At 31.8% G+C, this 23,778-nt stretch overlaps 4 protein-coding genes across 4 annotated transcripts; 2 read left to right on the top strand and 2 right to left on the bottom strand.

Moving 5' to 3' along the window:
- Positions 1 to 381: 381 nt before the first annotated feature.
- LOC130823396 (uncharacterized mitochondrial protein AtMg00810-like) lies at positions 382 to 1,882 on the top strand. Its single transcript, XM_057688016.1, has 3 exons — positions 382 to 612; positions 715 to 796; positions 939 to 1,882. Exons 1-3 carry the CDS (start codon positions 382 to 384, stop codon positions 1,880 to 1,882), a joined length of 1,257 nt encoding a protein of 418 aa, XP_057543999.1.
- A 2,212-nt stretch (positions 1,883 to 4,094) lies between these two features.
- LOC130823395 (protein VACUOLELESS GAMETOPHYTES-like) lies at positions 4,095 to 4,577 on the bottom strand. Its single transcript, XM_057688015.1, has one exon. The coding sequence runs from the start codon at positions 4,575 to 4,577 to the stop codon at positions 4,095 to 4,097; it is 483 nt and encodes a 160-aa protein (XP_057543998.1).
- A 10,556-nt stretch (positions 4,578 to 15,133) lies between these two features.
- LOC130823394 (uncharacterized) lies at positions 15,134 to 15,628 on the top strand. The gene has a single exon (XM_057688014.1). The coding sequence runs from the start codon at positions 15,134 to 15,136 to the stop codon at positions 15,626 to 15,628; it is 495 nt and encodes a 164-aa protein (XP_057543997.1).
- Positions 15,629 to 17,329: 1,701 nt separating this feature from the next.
- LOC130824128 (UDP-glucuronate 4-epimerase 1) lies at positions 17,330 to 19,156 on the bottom strand. The gene has a single exon (XM_057689015.1). The coding sequence runs from the start codon at positions 18,870 to 18,872 to the stop codon at positions 17,565 to 17,567; it is 1,308 nt and encodes a 435-aa protein (XP_057544998.1). The 5' UTR covers positions 18,873 to 19,156; the 3' UTR covers positions 17,330 to 17,564.
- Between the last annotated feature and the right edge of the window lie 4,622 nt (positions 19,157 to 23,778).

Genomic DNA, 23,778 nt, shown 5'->3' with positions numbered 1-23,778 from the left:
GCAGCCCAGTACCTCTCCAATTCCCTCTTCTCTCTTCCTCCCCTACAGGGCCTACTTCTATCCGTGCAGCCCAACAGCACCCAGCCCCCCCACCAGCCCAGCCCCTGTCCCGTCTTCTCCCTCTTCCCACCCTCAACTGGGCCTGCCTTACACAGCCCAGTCCACACACCTTCTCCTTCTTCCCCCTTCCCTATTGGGCATGCCTCACGCAGCCCAATCAACCCCCCTCCTTCTTCCTCACCAACCGGTATCACTATGCGGAGTAAACATGGTATTTTTAAACCCAATCCCAAATACTACTCTCAAGCTTTATCTGTTTCTTTTTCACCTTTACCTAAATCTCCTCTTCATGCCCTTCGTGACCCAAACTGAAAGTTAGCCATGAAAGAAGAATTTGATGCCTTAATTGAAAATCATACTTGGGATTTGGTGCCGCGTCCTCCTAATGCTAATATCATTCTGTCTTTGTGGGTATTTCGTGTCAAGACCAAGTCCGATGGCTCTTTTGAGCGCTATAAAGCGCGTCTTATGGGTGATGGTAAATCTCAAAGGGAAGGCATCGATTGTGATGAAACTTTTAGTCCGGTTGTGAAACCTGCTTCTATTCGCATTGTTTTAAGTATTGCTCTTTCCCGGTCTTGGTCTATTCATCAGCTTGATGTTAAGAATGCTTTTTTACATGGTCACTTGACTGAAACTATTTACATGCATCAGCCTCTGGGTTCTCGTGATCCTACTCGTCCTGATCATGTTTGTCTTCTTCGTAAGTCTCTTTATGGTCTCAAGCAGGCTCCTCGTGCTTGGTATCACCGGTTTGCTACTTTTGCAACTACTATTGGCTTTTCTAATAGCATTTCTGATAATTCCTTGTTTTTTTTATTGTAATGGCTCTGATATTGCTTATCTGCTATTATATGTGGACTATATTATTCTCACAGCTTCCTCAGATTCACTTCGTGAGTCCATTATGTCCAAACTTAGCTCTGAATTTGCCGTGAAGGATTTGGGTCCTCTTAATTATTTCTTGGGTATTGCTGTTACTCGTACTTCTACGGGCCTTTTTCTCTCTCAACAAAGGTATGCCTCTGAAATTCTTGAAAAGGCTGGCATGTCTCAATGTAATCCTGTTGCTACTCCTGTTGCTACCTCCGGCAAACTTTGTGCTAATGCTGGTTCTCCTTGTCAAGATCCTACCTTGTATCGTAGCCTAGCTGGTGCTTTACAGTATCTTACTTTCACTCGCCCAGATATTTCATATGCTGTTCAGCAAGTTTGCCTCTATATGCATGATCCTCGCATTGAACATATGGCTGCTATTCACCGCATTCTTCGCTATGTCAAGGGTACTCTTCCCTATGGTCTGCAGTTACATCGTTCTAATATTTCAACTCTTTTGTCCTATACCGATGCTGATTGGGGTGGCTGTCCTGACACTCGCCGCTCAACTTCTGGTTACTGTGTTTTTCTAGGTGATAACTTAATTTCTTGGTTAGCTAAACGACAACCTACTGTTTCCAAATCCAGTGCTGAAGCTGAATATCGTGGTGTTGCTAATGTTGTTTCTGAAACTTTCTGGATTCGCAATTTACTTCTTGAGCTACACTGTCCTATTACCACAGCTACCCTTGTCTATTGCGACAATATTAGTGCCGTCTATTTAGCAGGTAATCCGGTCCATCATCAGCGCACTAAGCATATTGAGATCGACATTCATTTTGTTCGAGAAAAAGTTAAACGTGGTGATGTTCGGGTGCTTCATGTTCCATCTCGTTATCAGATTGCTGACATTTTCACCAAAGGCCTTCCCAAAGTGTTATTTGATGATTTTCATTCCAGTCTCAGCGTCTCCAAACCGGCCGATTCGACTGCGGGGGTGTACTAGAATATTAGAATATCTTAGAATAATATCTCTTTGATTTCTTGCATATTTTTGTATAATCTTTGTGATTATGTAAAATATTAGGAAATATTTAGTTTTCTAAAGTATAGTGACAATCTTGTATATATTGACATTAACATTAATGAGAAAGGCAACCCTAGTCATTCTTACACAGGCTGGCAAGTAAATGCAGGATGCACTTCTTCAGAGAATTAATTTTGAGTCAAGGGTCTCTTTGACCATATTCTTCCTTTTGGGTATGAGTTGCCATCTTTCTTTTCTTTACAAATTCTGCTTATACTCCCTATGAGCAGGATATACTGGGTATAATGATGGTGATGATTGCAAAAAAAAAATATAATAAAGCAAGATAGTTACTTGACATACGAACGACATAAATCAATATCCTAGTTGATATAAGCTTGAAAAAGGGTAATTGTTGAAAGTCACAATTTCTTATTATGAATTGTAAAGAAAGAAATATTATACATTACTTAACTTGAAAACTAACTTTTACAATTATTAATTAATTATATTATCAAACCTCATTTTAGCTTATAAGTAGGTTATTTAGTTGTCCTATATTAGGTGAACAGTATTATAATAATGTTATATTACAAATATGTTACAAGATGGAAATCTACACTTTTTGTAATCCCTTTCTTGCATTATTGATGCCCTTAAACTCTTCTAATTCTTCAAAGTACCAATGAAGATTATACGGTTGTGACAATGAATTGTAGTCACTCGTAAATCAGATATTTGTAAAAGGTGTTAATGCGCTTTCCTATTGTGATATTTATCGTACAAAGGTGTTTGGGATGATGATGAAATTCACAATGATATACAATTTATACAACAATTTTCTAGCACAAAGGAGATTGCAATAATAATGACAAGTATTGTAATGGATTAATAACTTTGATTATATTAAAAGTTAATTACTCTCTTAATATAATCTCAAGTAAGGAAGAATAAGAACAAGAGAAGTTCATAAGGAAGAAATCAGAAAATAATTAGAGAATGGGATGGAATGTCCCTAGCATACTCCCTCTAATTATAAAAAGGAGTATCAAATAATGCCTCTCCATGAAAGAAGTGCGTTTCATCAAACAAAACATATGAACCAAAGGGATGATTCACCAATGCTTATCAATGAAACATAATGAGTGTTTCATCCAGAAATAACCTCGAATAAAAAGTTAATAGCCATTAGTGGTGATTGAACGAACAAAACTGCAAAAATAGCAGACAATAGCAGGCGACAAGTTGTTGCAAGAAAAGCCGAGTTGGCTTTGGGTTCTGTCCCAAAATTGCACCGGTAGAGCGTCGATTCGTTGCCTATGGGAGCGACGACTCTTCATTTTGTTCTTTTTCCTTTTTGCGATTTTACTCTAAAGGTATATTTTGGACTTGCTATTTATAGCATATTTGTCCCATTACTATTTAAAGTGAGTAGTATTTACAATAAAGGTCTATATACTCTAAATGTTCAACAAATAGAAGAGCATATCTATTCTTCTTGTCCCAAAGAATTAGTCTTATTTTTCTCTTAGGTATATATATAGACCACATAAATAAAATAAAAAAATAGATAATAAAAATCTCTTTGTTTGATAGTTAATATTGAATAAAAGATATGTAATATCTTTGACAGATATTTAATTTTGATTTAGTTAAATGAAAAATAGATAATATTTGATACAAAATATAAAGGGAATACAAGCATAATATATTGAGATTTTATAAAAAAAATAAGGACAATATTGTCCAACATATGTAATAAAGTGCTTTTTGTCGCTCTCTAATAGGAGTACTTTTTTTTCGAATATAAACTTATTTTTTATTTTCACCTCAATATACTTCTGACTATATTTTTATAACAAAGAATATGATAAAAACAAGATTTTGACATTACTAAGACTTGGATTCCTATTAAAACAAAATATTTTTCAACAAGGCAACATTATTATTCATTACATAAAACAAGTATTAATATATTAACTTTTATTTTAATTTATTGAAATTGCTTAACCCTCACTCTCACTCTCATTATGATACACATATATATTTCAGTATAAGTTTATATGTGAACAAACAAATAGTATTTAATTTAATACAAACAAAAACTTTTAATTTAATTATATTTTTTACAAAAATAAAAATAGTATATGCTTGAACTGAGCTAAAAACTTGATCTTCAAATCAAACATCTTTAACTACTAAACAAAGAAACAATACTCTCACCCAAACCCTCACCAAAACCCCCACCCAATTCATGAGCCAAAACCTCACCAAATCCACAATCATCATCATTTTTCTTGCCTGACAAGCAACCAACATGAATATGAACATCACAAATCCCACAAAAATACCTCCTTTGTTTGCATGATTTGTCACAAACATCACATTTACTATTACCCATTAATTGAAGCTTCAAAACATGAGGAGGATGCATTATTTGGTTACCCAAAACCTCTGGAAAATCACTACAAATTGGATGCATAAAAAAGCTACATGCTTTACACCTATAAACCATACCTCTAACATATTTTTCACATATATGACATTTATGATCCAAATTTGGTGTATCCATAAGTTGAAGATGGTGTTGGTGTGTAAAGGATGAAATTGTATCTGGGCAATCACCACAAATTGAATGAATGTTGAAATCACACTGATCACATTGAAATCTCATCCCTTTTCCCTTTGTTTTGCAGATTTTGCACTCAAATTTTGAGTTTTTGTAGACTTCTTTTAATGGATGTTTTGGGTGTTTTTTGTGTTGAATCCATTTTGGTTGTTCTGGGGTATACATTTTTGGGTTTATGTTATTAATTTGTATCAAGATATAAATAAAATATAAAATCAGTGTGAAAAGTATGATCAATTTGTTCTCTATTAGAGTAGTTTGATTTTTCAAATCATGTGTTGTCATTAATTTAAAAGAAGTTGTGGTTTGGGTTAGAATTCAAAGGTTTACTAGTCAAGTACATATACTAATTCAATATTAACACAACTTCTAAAAGTTCTTGGGTTTACTTAGTTGCCAATTGATAGGAAGATGTGATAGTTTGGTTGTCTTGATCTACTTAAGGTGTAGTTAAGTTGTGTTGATACACTTGTATAAGGTGTTAGTATTCCTACACTCAATTTTCAAAATATGCCTGAAATAGCTTGGGAGATTCATTGAGAGAATTCTCAATTCTTTGTATTAGAAAAGATATCAACTGTGTGAATTGATGATAAAAATGACAGAAAATTGAACTCCAAACTGGTTTGCAGGAAAACTAGCTTCTATTTTTTTAGAGTAATATCCATTCAAGATCTAATTTTCATGTGCCCTATTACTCTACTAATAATGTAGAAAGACTATTGGACCAATATCTAACTTTTAACTTTCCTGATCAGATTAAAATGGGAGCAAACCGTGTCACCAGGGTAAAGGGTAAATCACACTCTTAGTATCCCGCATAAGGTAGGGTTTGTGTGGGGGTTTTTCTTTTTCCTGAAAGATACGGACAAATCATATCCATTCCCTCAATGAGGGAGTAAAGAGAGATGCGCGCAGTCAAGAAACCCCCAACTGATACTTGTGCCCAGTAGGGTTCGAATCCCAATCCATTCCACTTTATTATTCTACATCCCTAATCCATGTTGTATTTCCATGTGGAATTGTAAACGAAAAAAATGATAAATCTGTAGTCGACCTTAGACTCAACGGCTCGTCAAGCCCTTGATAAATCTTAACTTTGTTTTTCATAAAACTTCAAAATTACAAAGAGTGCTCGATGGTCCTTCGAGCCCAGGGTCGATAGGTAGTTGAACCTAGGACATCTATACTTTGTATTTCTTTTTGCCTTATACGTTATATATATGTATTCCACGCAGGCACGCACTGCCTTTTACCTAAACGCGTCGTTCTATTATAACATCATGTTTTGTGTTTCATGCATCATCAATCACAATGTTACTTAGGATTGAACCACATCCTAGTTAAACACGCTTAACAAGCAATAACGAGTGTCAAAGAGTCGAGTTTCTAACATTTACTTTACGTGTGATCACAACCATGGATGCATATCTTCTTATGAGTTCATCAACTCAAACAAAGCCACCCATAACCCTAAGGCAGCCACACCTCAAACGTATAGTAGGTTGGCTCAATGTAAATTTGCGTCCTTTTGAACATATACTCATCATCTATAAAGAATTAAAGATCTCTATTTTCAAGATCTTGAGAATTTATACGACCACCTTTTACATCACAAGTCCAAAGTAATTCTTCGGTCATTTTCTTTTCTTCCTGACATTATATTAAGAGATTCAAACATAGTGAATTAAAGACTCGAGAACGTCAAGCAAGGGTTCTCTTGATAGTGTCGTCTGTATGGCATAGAGACTGTCAAGCAAGAATTCTCTTGATAGTGTCGTCTGTATGGCATAGACGAAGTCTACTGGATGCTTTTCAAGGAACTTCATGCTAAATTGCTCTTTATCTTGGCGGGGTGGTCTCTTGTCCTATATCTATTTACTTTGATAGTCAATCTACAATTTATGTTGCTAACATTTCCGTCTTCATGAATAAACGAATCATATTGAGGTTGATTGTTATCATGTGCATGATGATATTTGTGATGGTTTCTTTTCTCTTACTTATGTCTCCTCAAATGATCAGTGTGTGAACATTCTCACTAAATATATCCTTGGAAAATCGAAAATTTTTGCAATTTCTAGTAAATTGGGCATTTATAATCTTTATAGACTGGGATCTTAACCCCACTCCATAATGGCATTCTTCTATTTTATAATTCTTTTATATTACAAAAACTTGTATGCAACCGCCTCACGTGTGCAACCAAAAAATTTATACTTGTCGAATTCAAGCCTTAAAACTTCCATTTCAAGACTTAAAAAGCCAAATCTAATACTTAAAACCCGTACTCCAAGCCTCAATCTTTCTCCAGAGGCTAATTCAATTTTTTAGCTATCGATTTCAACCTCTTAAAACACCTTTCCACTACTTAAAATGTCACTTCTAACTCTTATAACCCCTACTCCAACCCGTAATTTCATATTTTACTTACCTACTCCAACTGTAAAATATTCATTTCAAAACTTAAAATATATATTCCAATGGTTTAAAATTTGTCAAATTCAAAATTTAAAATACCTATTTTAAGATCTAAAATATACAATTCAACCTTTAAAATAGCAAATTTAAAATTATAAACTACACCTATAAGTGATGGCATGTATACAATCGTCTCACTCAAAATTTGTTGTTCCTTATATTTCCTAATAGGGCTGGTACATGTCAAGAGACCAACTCAACCAAAAGCTTAAGCTGATGGTTGAGGCCCCAAGATATGTTATATACTCTAACACGCCCCCTCACACGAGACCCCATTGGGCTAGAAGTGTGGATGCGCATAGGCGCTGAATATTCCACTTTAAATGAGGGGTGGTTGAGATTCGAACCCGTGACCTCTCACGTTGGCTTCTGATACCATGTCAAGGAACTAACTCAACCAAAAGCTTAAGCTGATGGTTGAGGCCCCAAGATATGTTATATACTCTAACAGTACATTTTCTCTTATAAATAAAAGGGTTGAAAGAAACATTGTCAACAATTCACACCCACATTATTTCAATTACTTTTACACGTGTGTTATTGGGGTGACATTTTCCCCACATTGTATATAAATTAATAATTCAACCAAAGCCACAAAACTATGAGAATTCAAATATCAATGTCGAAAACAACAAATTTTAATCTCAAATAAATCTAATGATTGAAATTTAATAAAAAGGGAAATTGGTTTTGAGAATAAGTCAACAAATAAGTGTATAATAGAAATGAGTGGTTAAGATCAAAAGAGAATATAAGTTTTTTATTTTTATGAGAGATCATCTCTCGGGATCATCTCTCGGTATCATCTCTCGGAAAGACGACCTCAAATAAGAATCCTTTATTTATATATGTGAATGGAGATAAGTTATTTAACTCATGCAAGAGGCCCGTCTCATAAAAAAATCATCTTATATAATAATTTATGATAAATTTGTAAATAAGATTAAAATAACCATAGTAACATCATTTCCAAAGATAGAAAAGATGCAAAATCTAAAAAGCGTCACTGTCGACAAAGCATGTGTGCTGTTAAAAAAACAAGATTTCACAACTTTACAATTTTGTTTTCTGATATTTTCGTACAGAAACAGGACTATTTTGAAATGGCTAGCTTACAAACTTTAACAGCTGGATTTAAACTCAATGGGCCTATTGGGCCCCCCTTAGAAAATGAATCCGTGTGTGGGCCATCACCATAAACAAATAACTAAACCGTATGTCCCGGTTCTGATAAACGAACTGTCTTTATTCCCAACTTTCTTTCTCTAACTTTGTACTAAAGTTTGTATTCCCCATTTATTTTCAAATATCCCTTTTGTTTTTGTTATTATTAATTAATTATTTTTAATTTTATTTTATTTTTACTCCATGCATTAAAATATAGTCAAATGACATCTTGTTTAATTCGTCTTAACATAAGATTTACTAAGATATCTAATTTTTATAATTTTAAATTATACACAATTATTGTTATTAAGGGGTTGCTTGAATCAATGACAAATATTTAAGGGGTAAATTAAAGTCAAAATAGAAAAACAAAATTAGTTAGATGAATGATTAAAGGAATTTGATTGTTAGAGAGGTGAAAGAATTAATTAGAAGGTAATGAAAAATGAGAAAATAGGAATTTGATTGATAGATAACACCAAGGGTGTTAAGATTGTGATTTTACATAGGATCACTAAAATTTAGGATCAGAATCGGTAGATTTGGATCGCAGGATAGTGTGATCCAACATATATGCTTGTAAATGCTTTGAATAACCTAATATCAATTTTATTTGTTTTTTTTTTATGTTTTAAGTTATAAATAAAAACTTATTTGATTTCATTTATTAAGTTTTGAAAAATAATATTTTTAATAATCATTTTTTAACTGCAAATCAAGATAAACTTGAATTTTAAAGTCATAATTATTTTAGATATATATTTTTTATAGATATATATTTAGGAACCAAAAATTTAGGGACAAATTAGGGGTAGCCCCTACTTCTAAAAAATGCGCGAAAATAGATTGAGATAGTTTGGACATGTGTAGAGAAAGACTTTTGACGCCCCTGTGAGGAGAGTATAAAGCATTATAGTAGAGGGTAAGAGGAGTCGAGGAAAACCTAAGAGAACTTGGGATAAGCAAATAAAAGTTGACTTGCATGAGTTAAACCTTTCTGGGGACCTGATTAGGGATAGGGGTGATTGGAGGTGCCATATCCATGTTTTAGACTACGGATGTCCTCTTGATTACCTTTCGGTGTTCCTCCCATCCTGCTTCTCTCGTTTCTCTAATTAGTTTTTTTGTAGTTGGTTCTACTTATTTATTTTATTTATATGCTTTTAATTTATCTTTCCTATATAGTACGTCTCCTTATCTTTCTCGAGCCGAGGGACTCCTTTGGTCGCGCTCTCCTTTATGGTTATGAGTTGCCGTCGTCCTTCCCTCCCCAAACTTTGTCCATAGTTTTTCTATGAGCGGGATATACTGGGTAGGATGATGATGATTTTTTATAGATAAATAAAATTCATATTTTATATGAAAAAATTCTACAATTGATACTACCCTTATAGGATCAGACCGTTAAATCGTAAAATCGTATTATAATCCTATACTTAGATACTTGAGTTAAGTAGAATTACACGTTTTTACCAATATTAAAATCCTACCTACAATTGGCACGATTGATGACCCAATATTTTAAAGTGTAATTAGTCAAGTCACAAGTGATTAGAAGTGTAAAGAGTCGAGTTTTTGACTAGTAGAATCATGTGTGATGACTCACTAATGCCGTTGTAGTTGTGTACAACTGTATAACGACTTTGTACTTGTTACTTAGTCAAGCATTAATCCCAAGTGCCTAATTAATAATAAGTTGTTAATCTTACTGAGTAATTTCATATTTTTTCATTTCTTTTTTAGAAATATCATTAGTCATGATTTATGAATCATAATAATTGACAAAGACCTTATTTATTTAATTTTTCGACTTTTTATATGAGCACTTTCTACTTTCATTATACGAACTACTAAACATGAGTAATAGATTCTATATGTGATAAAGTTCAAACTATAATTAAAAGAATATATGATTGTCTTCTTATTAATTTAGAATATTATTTATATAATATTTTTATTGCAGAGTTTAGTGTTCAATCACATAAGAAAATTTTTTCTTTATTATTTTGACAGAAATATTCTTCATGTCCTAAAGATTTAGCCTAATATTTTCTTTTTAATTTATTTCATTAATTTTTTATTTTTGGTCATAACTTAATTCTTTTTTTAATTTACATTCACATATTAAATTTATTTTTTTAATCTCTTTCACATATCTCTTCTACTTTTTTAGAGAAAAATATATATTTTTATCACTTTTAATGTTTTTTCTTAATTTCCTCCACATTCATACTCAAAACAATTTTTTTAATTGAAAGGGGAGGAGGAAAGTATATGGAATACTATTAATTATCCGTACCAATCAAATGTGCACTAAATGCGACAAATTTCTAAAAGTATAATCTATCGTATTACTTTGGAATATTACCAAATAACATGTTAAAAAAAATTATATTCAACACATGCACCAATGACTTATTAAAACTATCTACTCCTATTTTACAATTTTAAAAAGTGAATAATACTTGTTTTCCATACTAGTACTTCAATTATGAGTTTAACTTTTGTTTAGTATAATTAAAACATAAATTTTTAGTGAGACAGAGTGGTAAGCAGTTACAAAAATATATGCACATATGATGAATGTAGCAGAAAATCAAATATTTAGATTGATGTATGGATATATTATGATGGTGAAATTTGGAATTAGGTTTTGAGAGAAGTTAGGGGTTACATCTATTTCTGCAACGATTCGTAAAAATAGATTGAGATGACTTAGACATGTGAAATTAGATATACTATCATAGTTTATACAAAAAAACTTGCATACGGCCACCTCACGCGTGTGACCAAAAAAATTTATACTTGACGAATTCAAGCCTTAAAACACTCATGTCAAAACTTTAAAAGTCAAATCTAACACTTAAAATCCTACTCAAAGTCTCAATCTTCCTTCTTCAGAGGCTTAATTTAATTTTTTAGCTATTGACTTCAATCCTCATACCACTTAAAATGTCACTTCTAACTCTTCTCCTACTTCAACCCTGTAGCGGTAATGAAACAAGAAAGTGCAAGAGACACTTGGAGTACCTGAAGATGAAGCGTTATGGATCAATAGTCAACAATCTTGAAGTATGATGCAATCCTTCCGTAGTTGTAACTGCTATTCCTGCACCTCAACACATTAGTCTTGTCCGGGGGACGACCTCCCAGAAGGCCCCTCCGACGCTCAAGTTAGTGGCAGAGACAGAAATATGATGGATACGATATTAATAATTATCTAGAGGCTTTGGAGATGGTAGAAATATATAAATGGGTGAGTTAGATATGAATAATTGCAGAGTATTGGTAGATGAATGAAAAAGCTTCGGCCCTCAATGAATTCTGTAGGAGGTGTTTATATTAGCTGATGAAGGGATCATGGGGCAGTTATTTAGGGAGATCATGAGTGACATGAAGCATAGTGAAGGAAAATGATGTGTAGTGGGTGGGTTTTTTAGGGTTTCAGAAGGTTAATTTCTTGGTGGCCAAACAAGGTAATTGAAAAGTCGTAGAAGACCTTTAACCGTAAGCGAAGGTTATCAACGGGTCAAGGTCAACGAAATTAAAAGTTAACAGGGTATAAAAGTAATTTTACGATAAATAAATAAATAAATGTTACCATAACAAACCCTTAATCTTATTTTTTACTTACATACTCTAACTGTAAAATATATATTTCAAAACTATTTCAATGGTTTAAAGTTTGTCGATTCCATGATTTAAAATGCTTATTTAAAGGTCTAAAATGTCCAATTTAAGTTTTAAAATGGCAACTTCAAAATTATAGGCTGAATCCGGGAGTGGAAACACGTAAATTATGTGGCTGTCTAACAGTAAATTTGTTGGTGTTTATATGGGCTGGATACACGTACACTACATCGGATGTATGATCATAGATGTGATGTTTGAGTCGGGAGACTCTTTGATCGCATCCACATTTATGGATTTGGATTGTTGTCTTTCTTTTCTTTTCAGATTCTGCCTGTAATCCCTATGAACAAGATACATTGAACATAATGATGATGATTTGATAAATCAAATTAACATTTAAAATAAATAAAACCCAAAACTTTTATGGAACAAAAAATAAACAAAGAAATAATTGGAAATTAGTGCATTGAATGGTAACACATTTAAAAAGTCTACCGATTCCTCAAATTATGAACAAAATTTCCTTGATTGGAGCTATACTCGAATATATTAATCCTAAAAACTCAATTCAGTCGGTACTAACTCGAAGTTCCATCCATTATCACATTGCAGACATGTCTTCGTTATCTCCACTACTTAAAACTTTAGTGGCCAACCACCATTTAAAGGATTTACTAATACCCTTTATACACCAAAATTTAGGCATCAACTCTAGTAATTCCTCCTTTTTTATATTTTAGTTATCTATTACGTTAAAACATAATTACAAGCAATCTTATTAAATCTTTTTAATCTTATTAAATCTTCTTAATATAAATTTTATTGATTTTTAATTTCTATAATTTTTCAATGCATATAATTAAAAGATATTAACTATTGAATTTGTGCATTGAGACATGTGAAAATGTCTTTGGGTTCAAGTAAACAAAACAAAGGAAGTATATTACATATCATGCGTTGAGTTGGTTCCTTAACATGGGATCAAAAGTCAGCATGACAAGAGGTCACAGGTTCGAATCTCAACCACCTCTCATTTAATGTGGAATAATTAGCGCCAAGTGGACTTTGCGTAATAGAGCATGTTGGAGTATATAACATATCCTAAGATCTCAACCATCAGCTTAAGATTTTTGTTGAGTTGGTTCGTTGACATTTAACAAGTACAGCCTCCTAAATCAGATTAGGAGCCATTTAACTAGCACTTTCTCTAACATATCCCACAAGGTATAGGATATGAGACATTGATGGTGTTTGGCAAACAACTAATAGGTGGTAGCTAATGGCTGATTAGAATAATTAATTTAACCAACTAATTATATTAACAAACTTGATTAACTGGATTTATTAGCTGACTACTTAAAAGTGTTTGTTAAAATTTAGCTGATACTTTAATGTTATTAAGTATAAGAATGACATATAAGGACATAAATAATATTAGTTTATACTATACTCTTAGCCCTGTAAATAAATTATTGACAAATTTAATAAGCTTCAATATTATAATAAGTAAAATGAAAATAAATAAAGATTGTATAGTTATTAAGAATTGACACAATTAAAAATAGTAAGTTGTAATTAATATTTAAAGTACATAATTGTTCAAGAAAGATTAAATATCAAAATAATTGCAATTATTTCTTCCAATTAGTTTCCCAAAATTGTAATTTATGTAGTATTAATCACAAACTATAAACATTAAATACTTCCTCCGTTCCATTATACTTGCTACATTTGACTTTTTACACAATCCAATGTGTTATTTTGTTCATTTTATATGTTAACTTATGCACTTCTAAAAATTATAAAAAGTTAATATTATGAAAGTATACGATTAGACGATTCGAAAAAGATCTCACTTGACTATATTTTTACTTATATATTAGCCACAATATACAAAATAAGCTTGAACGATGAATAGTGCCCAAAACGAAATGTAGCAAGTATTGCAGAACATTTGATAGCCCAACCCTCTAACCAAACACGCTAGAAAATCCAAAATGTTCCAATTTAGCTAATTAGAGTGAAGTAGCTAAATTTTGCTAAATGAATTACATTACCAAACACCCTCATCAATTACCTCATTAAACAACTTATTTTAAAATAATTCTCATAATATTCTCTACAATATAATAATTTCTTATCATACTAATTAATTCATAAATTACAATCAAAATTAGTGCTAATAATACTTTTTAAAATTCATGTAATATGGGATGCCTAAACTTAATTACATGTACACATATTTATGCTCTTCTATCCCCTCACTTTGCATCATAAGAATAAGATTAACTTAAAGAAATTAGATTGTGTGGATTAATTTTTTGTACTGAGATTTATCAAGTGATAGGATAATGTTCCAAAATAATAATTATGCACAAATTCCATTAATTAATGTACCAAATAAAAGATGGGCCAAAATTGAGGGTTATGGATGGAGTATATATTAATCTTTTCATTTTAATGATTCTGTCCTATTTCATTTGGGCGTGCCTGTTAAGATATATATTGAAGTCTTAATATCTCTGATAGTGCATAACTAAAAATTATAAAATGTTGATATCAATAATCTTTACATTGAGACGAATAAATAAGTATCTATTTAACTATATTTTAACTTTTAGATTAAAAATAAAATATAAAATAAGGATGAACTGTAAACGGAGGGAGTGATATTACTACTATCAAGGATATTGCATCATCATCAGGTCTGGGTAAGGATTTTGCTTCATCTACCTAGTAAATAAACAATTTGTTAGAGCATCAATAATGATGATCTAATTCAAGGTCACATGACCAAACTATAAGGAAATTTAATAATAATGGTAATCTAATATTAGGTGGGTTGGGGAAAAGGTTGGGTAAAATGGTCTTCAAGTGACCCATTCTGATAATCAGTCACCCTATTTTTTTTCAAAATTTTTTGCCACATGTTGCGTTTTCATTAGTCATTGAAAATTGACATTCCTGTCCCCCGCATGCCTCTGACATGCGTGCAGCAGCAAGCCAGTTGGCGGCTTTTGATTGGGTGCAAAATAATACCCGTTTTTAGCCTTTAACGGCAATTTTCGTATTTAAATAATTTTTTAAAAAAAAAAATTATACCAAAGGTCATATTTTTTCGAGATCGTTAAAACGAGACCCATATTGATATTTTTTTCACATAATTTTATATTTACTTATTTTCTTCTTATTTTCCTACTTTTTTTGTTAAAAAATACCAAATTAATCATTTGAAAAATCCCAAAAAAAATATGGATTCAATAACCCAAATTATGGAAGAAATCCAAGTAAGAAAAAACCAAGAAAAACATCAATACGACATGCCTTACTATCTCACTGATGGCATTTATCCTAAATGGGCTACTTTCATTCAGTCTATTACTGAACCGCAAATAGCAAAAGCAAAGTTATTTGCCCAACATCAAGAAGCAGCAAGAAAGGATGTGGAGCGAGCATTTGGGATGTTGCAAGCTCGATTTGTAATGATTAGAAAGCCCTCACTAGCTTGGGATGAAGAACGACTCTCTGATATAATTACTTCTTGTATAATTATGCATAATATGATAGTGGAAGATGAAAGAGATATATATACACACTATGTTGATGGTAAAGAGTTCATGGGTGATCGCCCTAAAGGTCAATCGGAAGGTACAAGTGGATTAAATGATAACTTTGAGTATTACACAGATAGAATTATTGATATCAACCGATACTTGGCAAATAAGGATTATGTTGAAGATCGACAAACACATTTATCCTTAAAAGATGACTTGGTTGAAAATATCTGGCAAAAGTTTGGAGGGAACCGCAATTAATTTATCATTTAAAATTTTAGTTTTTTAATTTGTGTATTTATTTTATGTATGCGCGTTGTAATCTTTATTTGAAGTTAACGAATTTTCCTTAATTATTATTAATGTCTATATTTATATTTATTAAAAAATATTAGTTTTATTAAAAGATAATTTTTTTAATTATAAAATAGTAGATCTATTTTAATCAAATAAAAAATTATATTAACTTTGTACATGAAAATATTATTATAAAAAAAATAAAGATGAATGTTAGATAAATTAAGGGAGAGAAATTATGGTGGGGTAGAAAAAAAGTAAGAAAGAGAGGATGATGACCTTTTAAAAGATGTCATTATTAATAAAATTAGGTTAAAAGATAAACTTTTAGAAGAGAAAAAAATTGTGAAATAGTAAGATGGTTTTTTTTTTGGGTCATGAGTAAGGATGCTCTTAATAAACATCATATCATAAATAACAAAAATCATCAACAAAATATACACGGACAGTGAGATTATTCCTATTAAAGTGACTTAATATACAATTATTATTTTAAATTATAATCTTAAGGTGATCATATATAATTTTAAGTAATAATTTTTAGTCTTAAGGTTTAACTCCTCCTGTCCTCTCAATTTGCATCATTTGTCATTTTAATTTGTCGCACTTGATTTGCATCATTTTTATTTTTTGATATACTACTCCTTCCGTTCTTTTTTGATCTTCCACAATACTATAACGGGTAGTTTCAAAAGTTCTTCCACTTTAGAATACTTTCTATTTTTAGAAAGTTTTTATCTCACTTTTACCCCTAAAAACCCCCATTTTCTTTTAATGTACCCCTTTTCTTTTATTTATAATTATTTTCTCTCTCATACTTTCAATACAATCATTACTTCACACTACTATTTAATTAAAATAATACCTACTATACCCTCATACTTCCAATACAATAATTACTTCACATTACTATTTAATTAAAATAATACCCACTATAACCCAAAGATTCTATCTTCCTTAATATGTGTGAAAAATCTAAAATGAAAGATCAAAAAAAGAACGAAAGGAGTATTATTTTAATCTTATCCATACATTTAAGTTCTTTTTTAAATCCATCCACATAATTCATTCCCTCACCTCATTTATTATCATTATCCACTTTTTTCTTAAAAAAACTCTCACTTTCTCTTTGATAAGACAGTAAAATATATGCTTTCTCCTTGATTCAATTTTAATGGGACAAAGAAAATACAAAAATTCCTAATCAACAATCGTGATTTGTAAATCACTACAAAAAGACCAAAATAATATTAAAATTAAGAAAATCAAAAAAAATAAATTAAAATAACAAAACTCTAATCCTATCACATCCTACCACATAAAGTGATTTATCAACCTTACATATAACTGTTACTCCCTCCAATTCTTTTAAGTTGTCCCATTTAGTTTGTTGACACTATGTATTGATTTCTCTTAATTTATATTTTATTAGTGCTCTTAATTTATATTTTATTAGTGCAAGTAATTTTTCTATTATCACCATATACATAAATAAATACTTCCAAATGAGCGACTTGCCGCGTTCTTTCCTTCATTCTTAATTTAAAAAGTACTTCCTCAATTATTGTGCTCTTTCAATAATGACAAACCGACCCATTTAATCATTCATTTTGAATAATCAAATATAATAAAATCAAAAATAATAAATAAAGAAAACACAAAAGGTGGGTAAGGACACCTAATTTCATTATTTTTCTTTACAATTTTAAATCACCGAAAGAAAATAAAAATACTAATTAATCAACTTTTTTTTTTTCCTGGATCCTTAATATTCCCTTTAGGAAAACAGAATTAATAATTTCCACCCCTAAAAATGGAGAGAAAATTGAAATAATACAACAATTTCATAAACCAGGAAAAAAATTCTGTAATCGACCAAAAATTTACTAAAAAAATAAAATTAATTTACATTCTTGCCGTTATTGTAACCGTAATAGGATAAATACCACCTAACAAACTTTTTCAACCCGGTTTGCAAATCGGTTGTCGGTTTATACCCGAAATCTCGTCGGGCCAAACTTATATTCGCATGAGTGAACGGAACGTCGCCGTTTCCGGGCATCTCTACCACATTCTTTTTAGCCTTCACTTTCAGATGCTTTTCCAGGATACCGACAAGTGTCGGTACCGTCACCGGTTGAGTATTTCCCAGATTGTATATTCTGTACGGTGCGGGCCCACGCTTTTTACCGCCGCTGCCGGTACTCTTCCCTGAGGTATCCAGTGAACCTAAACACCCTTTTACGACGTCGTCTATGTACGTAAAATCCCTTGCTAAATCAACCTTGTTCTTCCCTCTGTATATGGTAATGGGTTTTCCTTGAAGAATGTTTCTGGTAAAAGAGAAGTACGCCATGTCGGGTCTACCCCATGGGCCGTAAACTGTGAAGAATCGAAGCCCGGTAATGGAAAGCCCATAGATGTGATTGTATGTATGAGTGATCTCCTCACCGGCTTTTTTTGTGGCGGCGTAGAGGGAAGCGGGTTGATCAGTCCGGTCAAGTTCAGAAAACGGGCTTTTCTCGTTAAGCCCGTAGACTGAACTTGATGAAGCCCAAACAATGCTGGGTTGTGGGTTAGCTGATTTACAGACTTCAAGCAAGTTGACTAAACCGGCGATATTGCTATGAACATATGACATCGGGTTTTCAATGGCGTACCGTACACCTGCTTGTGCCGCTAAATGCATAACGTGGGTAAAAGCGACGGTATCGAAGAGTTTCGACACTATCCTGTAATCATTGATGTCTCCTTCAACAACGAAAATGCCATGAGATTGCAGAAGGTTTTTGCGCGCCCGTTTCAATGACGGATCATAATAGTTGTTGAAATTGTCAAGCCCCACAACACCATCGCCTCGCTTTTTGAGAGCAAGGGAGACGTGGGACCCAACAAAACCGGCAGCGCCGGTAACAAGGACAGACATCCCTCCAGATCGGTGGATCTGGGCAGAAGTCCGTACATCCTTTTCCCATTGAATACCACCCCAAGAAGCGGTCAAGTATTTGCTTCCGGTATCGACAAAACTCTGGAAACTCAAATACGACGCCGTTAAAGCGATTAGAAAGAGAGCCCACAAGAACATCGTACTTGTTGAGGCGAAACAACGGTGGATTTGACGATTCATGTAGAAATGTGCACCTCTTTGATCTACCTTGAATTTCCCAGGTGTTGAAGGGAATAATTCATCCTCTAATTGAGAAGGCATTGTTCTTAATTTTTTTGTATTTTAATGTAAGAAATTCAATGGATGATCAATTATTTGTAAAAAAAAATAAAAATGGAAGAAATTAGAGAAAAAAGAATGGCAGATGCAGAGGAAATTTAAGAAAGGAAAAGAAAAATATGTTCTGCATCTGCTAAGAGAAAAAAGAGGGAGATGAAAAAGAAAGGGAATATATAGTGGATGTCCACAAAAAAGAAAGACAGGGGAAGGAGACAAGGAAGACGCGTGAACGCGTTAAAAATACGGCTGGATGGATGTATTTGAGGATGACAGTGAATACCTCTGCGTATGGGTTATTTATAAACTTCTAGTTACTAGTTACTAGTTACTAGTTACTACTTATACTACGTTGTTTAAAAATATCCAATCCGAATTATTCAATTTAGTATTCGGTTTTAAAAATTAGATAATTCAAATTTGGTATCCGATTTTTAAACCGGATTCGGTCCAGCATATTGGCATAATTCGAACCGGGTATTGGTTTTCTACTTTTTTTATAATTTTTTAAAAATATATAAATATTTTTGAAAAAATTATCTAGAATAATTCAATTTATTTATGATTTTCCTATAATAATTCCATCTATATAACCATAAATAATTCCAATTTTGAAGAGTATTTTCCTAGAGTAAACTTGGATACCTGATCACCTGTTATAGTAAGTAATACACCAAAAAAAGTAAACTGAAAATTAATTTAAAGTTAAATAAAATTTTAAAAAATATTTACAAAAAAAATCATAATTTTTTAATAGTTTTTAAATATTCTTTTTCGACATTTTATTTTAATTTATCTTTTTTTTAAGAAAAAATTGTTATAGCAAGTCATCGGGTTACAGGGTTTACTCTAGGAAAATACCCCACAAAGTTGGGATTATTCATAGTTAATCAATAGTTGGAATTATTGTAAGAAAATCATGAATAGATTGAATTATTCTAGGTAATTTTTCCAATATTTTTTCATAAATTTTTTTGTTTTGGCTGTTAAATTTATTAACATTAACCGTTCTCCATTATAACTAAACTATATAACTAATTTATTGTTAATTAAGCTTTTTTTTAAATTGTTTTAAAAAAGACTTGATTAAAGAAAGAAAGCAAAGTGAGTTTAGTTAGGTCGAAAAAAAGTAAAATTGTTTAAAAAAATACAAAAAAAAAAATAAAAATTGAAAACCGGGATATCCGGTATCCGATCTGGATTAAATCGGATATCCGAATTCCGGGTATCCGGTTTTTTCGTACCGGAACCGGATAGTGATTTTCACTATCCGAAAAAATGAGTATTCGAATTTTCGGATCCAGGTCGATCTGGTATCCGGTTTTGAACACCCTTAAGCACTCTCAATGGTGACTAAAAAAATATTTTCTCACCAATCTCTCTCTACACTTTTCATTTTTATCATATCAAATTTTGTGTGGAAATATTTACTATTCCTGTTGGAGAAAGAACAATCAACACTCTCAACGAGGATCAAGAATGTCTTTTAAAGTTCACAGTGGATATGAACTACTGGGGAGGCTTGACTAGCGTCCTACCTATTTCACTATATCTTCTTGCACAAGGTAGCGAATGAGGGTCGAAGAGGGGTCCTCCGAGGTCCTCCTCCGATGATTAAGTCTGTAAAGGTACTGGAAAATTGCTGTTAAAGCTTAAGAGAATATTTTGTATGGGTTTCATTGTGAAAAGATACGTTACCCTTGGCGATGTATGGCATCGTGTATTTATAGTAGTGGGCCTTAGGAAAGGATCCCAAAACCCTAATGGTAGTTTTGACTTTTACCTTCAATGAAATATTTTTAGGAATCAGTAGAAAGAGAGATAGAATATCTCGTACGCTCATGTGGCGTTTGGTGGTTTGTTGGCCCTTGCATCGTGGTCCCCACTTTTTGTCTTTTAGTAAATTTTAGTATGTTTTCCTGGGTAAGGTACGAGGTAGGTGTGGTGTCTTGCCTTATAATATTGACAGCTTTTCTTGAGTACGATCGCAGTTATCTTATGCCATGTCATTATATTTGTTGCTATCATTCTACATGATTAACCATCATGCAGGTATTTATGTTCCTCCATCGTTTTGCAGGATTAACCATCATGTAGGTGTTTTATGCTCTTTTATCGTTCTGTAGGATTAACCATCCTGCAGGTATTTGTGCTTCTTTATCGTTTTGCAGGATAAACTATTCTACAGGTATTTGTGTTCCTCCTTCAGGATCTTAGGATTAGGGGTCATGTGTTCTAGCACATACATTTACTAATCCAATTTATTCTATCAATGAGAAAACAAAAAAAAATTTTCACTACTCTCTCCCTCCTACTTTTTTTTACTCTATTTCTTCTTTTTATTCTCTTAGGTTTTATTTTAGAATTTATTTTGGATGGTGGGGCCCTTGTGAGAAAATTCTAAAAATTCCCACTCACTTAGAAGTTTTTTAGAGACATTTGCATTTTTTTTGCGGGTTATACTAATGGGAGTAAAAACTTCACAAAAAAATTTCCCCTCATGGAGAATTTCTACACCAATGAGAGTGCTCTAAGACTAAGAGCATTGGGTATGTATAAATATTTTTATACAGTATATACGAGAAATTTATTACACTTATGATCCATCTGAATTTAGACATAAAATTAACTTCTTTTGTTCTGAAATACTTGCTACATAACGGTTTTTGACACTATTGATCATTCAAGCTTATTTTATATATTGCGGCAAATGTGTAAGAAAAAATATAGTCAAGTTGGATCTTATTTAAATCAGCTAATCGTATATTTTCATAATATTAAGTTTTTAAAATATTTTGATTCGTATGGTTCAACATATAAATGATCAAAATAATATATTAAATTGCGTAAAAAGTCAAATGTAGTACGTATAGTGAAATGGAAGAACTATTAAATGATTATTTATAGGATACGAATAAGATACTAAATAGTATTTTGGAGAAGAAAGAGTATTTTATTATTTGTAATTTTCATTTTTGTTGTGAAGCCATCTTTTAATTTTTTTCTCTTGATGTGTAGATCTTTAAAAATTTTTATTTTATTTCTCTAGAAAATTGTGATCTCTCACTTGCTCAACTGAAACTATGATTTTTAAACAACGGCACTACTAAATTAAGTAATATGAAAGATGAATTGAACCCATATATTTGAAGATGAGAATTACTTTTATAAAATTTTTGTGTTGTTTCAATTATTTAGCATGTTCCTTTTTTTAAAAAAAAATTGAGTTGTGGGTGAAAATGCACAAACTGTGCGTATTACCCTTGGATACTTATTGTCCAAGGTTGAAGTGTACAGTTTATGTGTTTCATCCATTGTCCTCATTTGAAATTTTTCTAAAAAATATATTTAGTTATTTGTTTATTATTGATTTTATCTAATTTTTCGTATATGAAGTCTTGGAGGATTTTGATTGTGATGGTAGATTATTACTCAAGGCTTAATGTTGATATGGTTGTTAATTCACTAATATAGTGTTTGAGAACAAGTATTTCATTTCGAATTATGAATTTCGTTGTTATTGGCCTAACCATGGAAAATAAAAATGTACGACAGTGAAAAATATAGATACATCACTTTTGTTGTTCACAGGGAAAGTTACTGATATGCAATTTACCTTCATTATAAATTTGATTAGATAAAATTATTCTAAGGTTTATGCTAACAAGAATCAAATGTCTATAACATAAGAAAGGCTATTACATAGGAAGTGATGGTTGGTACTTGGTAGGTCTCCTATACAAAACTGTCTACATATAGAAACTAAGCATAATTATGTGGTTTGGACAAACATAGATGTTAATGGAGAGTTGATTATGTTATAGTGTTTTTGCATACATGACCTCATGTTGTGTTGACCAACACCACTAACAAAATCAACGACAAGAAGTGGTCGCTCTGTAAGATTGTTGAAATGACACCAACGTATCACAATTTTTTGGTATCTGTATTATGAGATATGAAGTTGTAGTCTCTTATGCTTAATTTTTAAAGAGGTTAAGAGACTTGCTGGGAAATGTCAAATTACGTATGTAAAGAGCTTTAAGACTTTATATTAGTTTTTATATATTCAATATTATTTTTTTTATATTAAAAAGAGATTACTTTATTATTTTTTGTCATAACGATTTCAGTGTTAGTGAATTATCCTTAACTTCAAAAACCTTAAGACTTCAAGTGTTTTTGGATTGGATTGGTCATCGAAAAGCTTTTGGGCCAAGTTTAATGAAAGAAAAACATAACAAGCCCGTGAAGTGAGTGGCACGCTTAGCAAGTTGTTGAGTGGGTGTGATTTGAATTCTTCCTACAGCTAGTCTCTTGAGAGACCGTCTCTTTGAGAGATGTATCTCAAATCCAACCCATTAAAAATTAATGCCTACTTATCGTAGTCCTAATGCTTGCTTACATTATTCTTAATGTTTAATTATCGTATCCTTAATGTCTATTTTCAATAACTTTAATGTCTACTTACATCATTAAATGCCTATTTACAATATTTTAAAGATACATAATAGGCTGATCCAATTAGAAATAGTCTCTCAAAGAGACCGTTTGTCACAAAAATTTGTTTTCTTTGTAACTTTCAATTTAGAATTCACAAATTGTTGTTAGAGACGGTCTCTCCGAAAGACGCATTATATATATGAGTTAAATAGCCCAATTAATAGAATTTTAAGTGAAAATAAGAATATAAAGTTTAAATTTTAAGGTCGTCTATCTGAGAGACGGTCTCTTATAAGAGTAGCTGTTTTGAAAAGTTATAAAAATTTATAAGGTTCCTTAATTGGACCTTAATTGTCAGTAATCAATTCATAAATTATTTCTTCTATCACTCACGAACTCACGATTTCGCCTAGTATTTTACTGACATGATTTTATGATATTTTAATAA

The sequence above is a fragment of the Amaranthus tricolor genome, chromosome 9 (assembly GCF_026212465.1).
Source record: "Amaranthus tricolor cultivar Red isolate AtriRed21 chromosome 9, ASM2621246v1, whole genome shotgun sequence".
Classification (NCBI taxonomy): Eukaryota; Viridiplantae; Streptophyta; class Magnoliopsida; order Caryophyllales; family Amaranthaceae; genus Amaranthus; species Amaranthus tricolor.
Note: the sequence above shows the minus strand (reverse complement) of the source record. Positions and strands in the feature narration are given on the sequence as shown.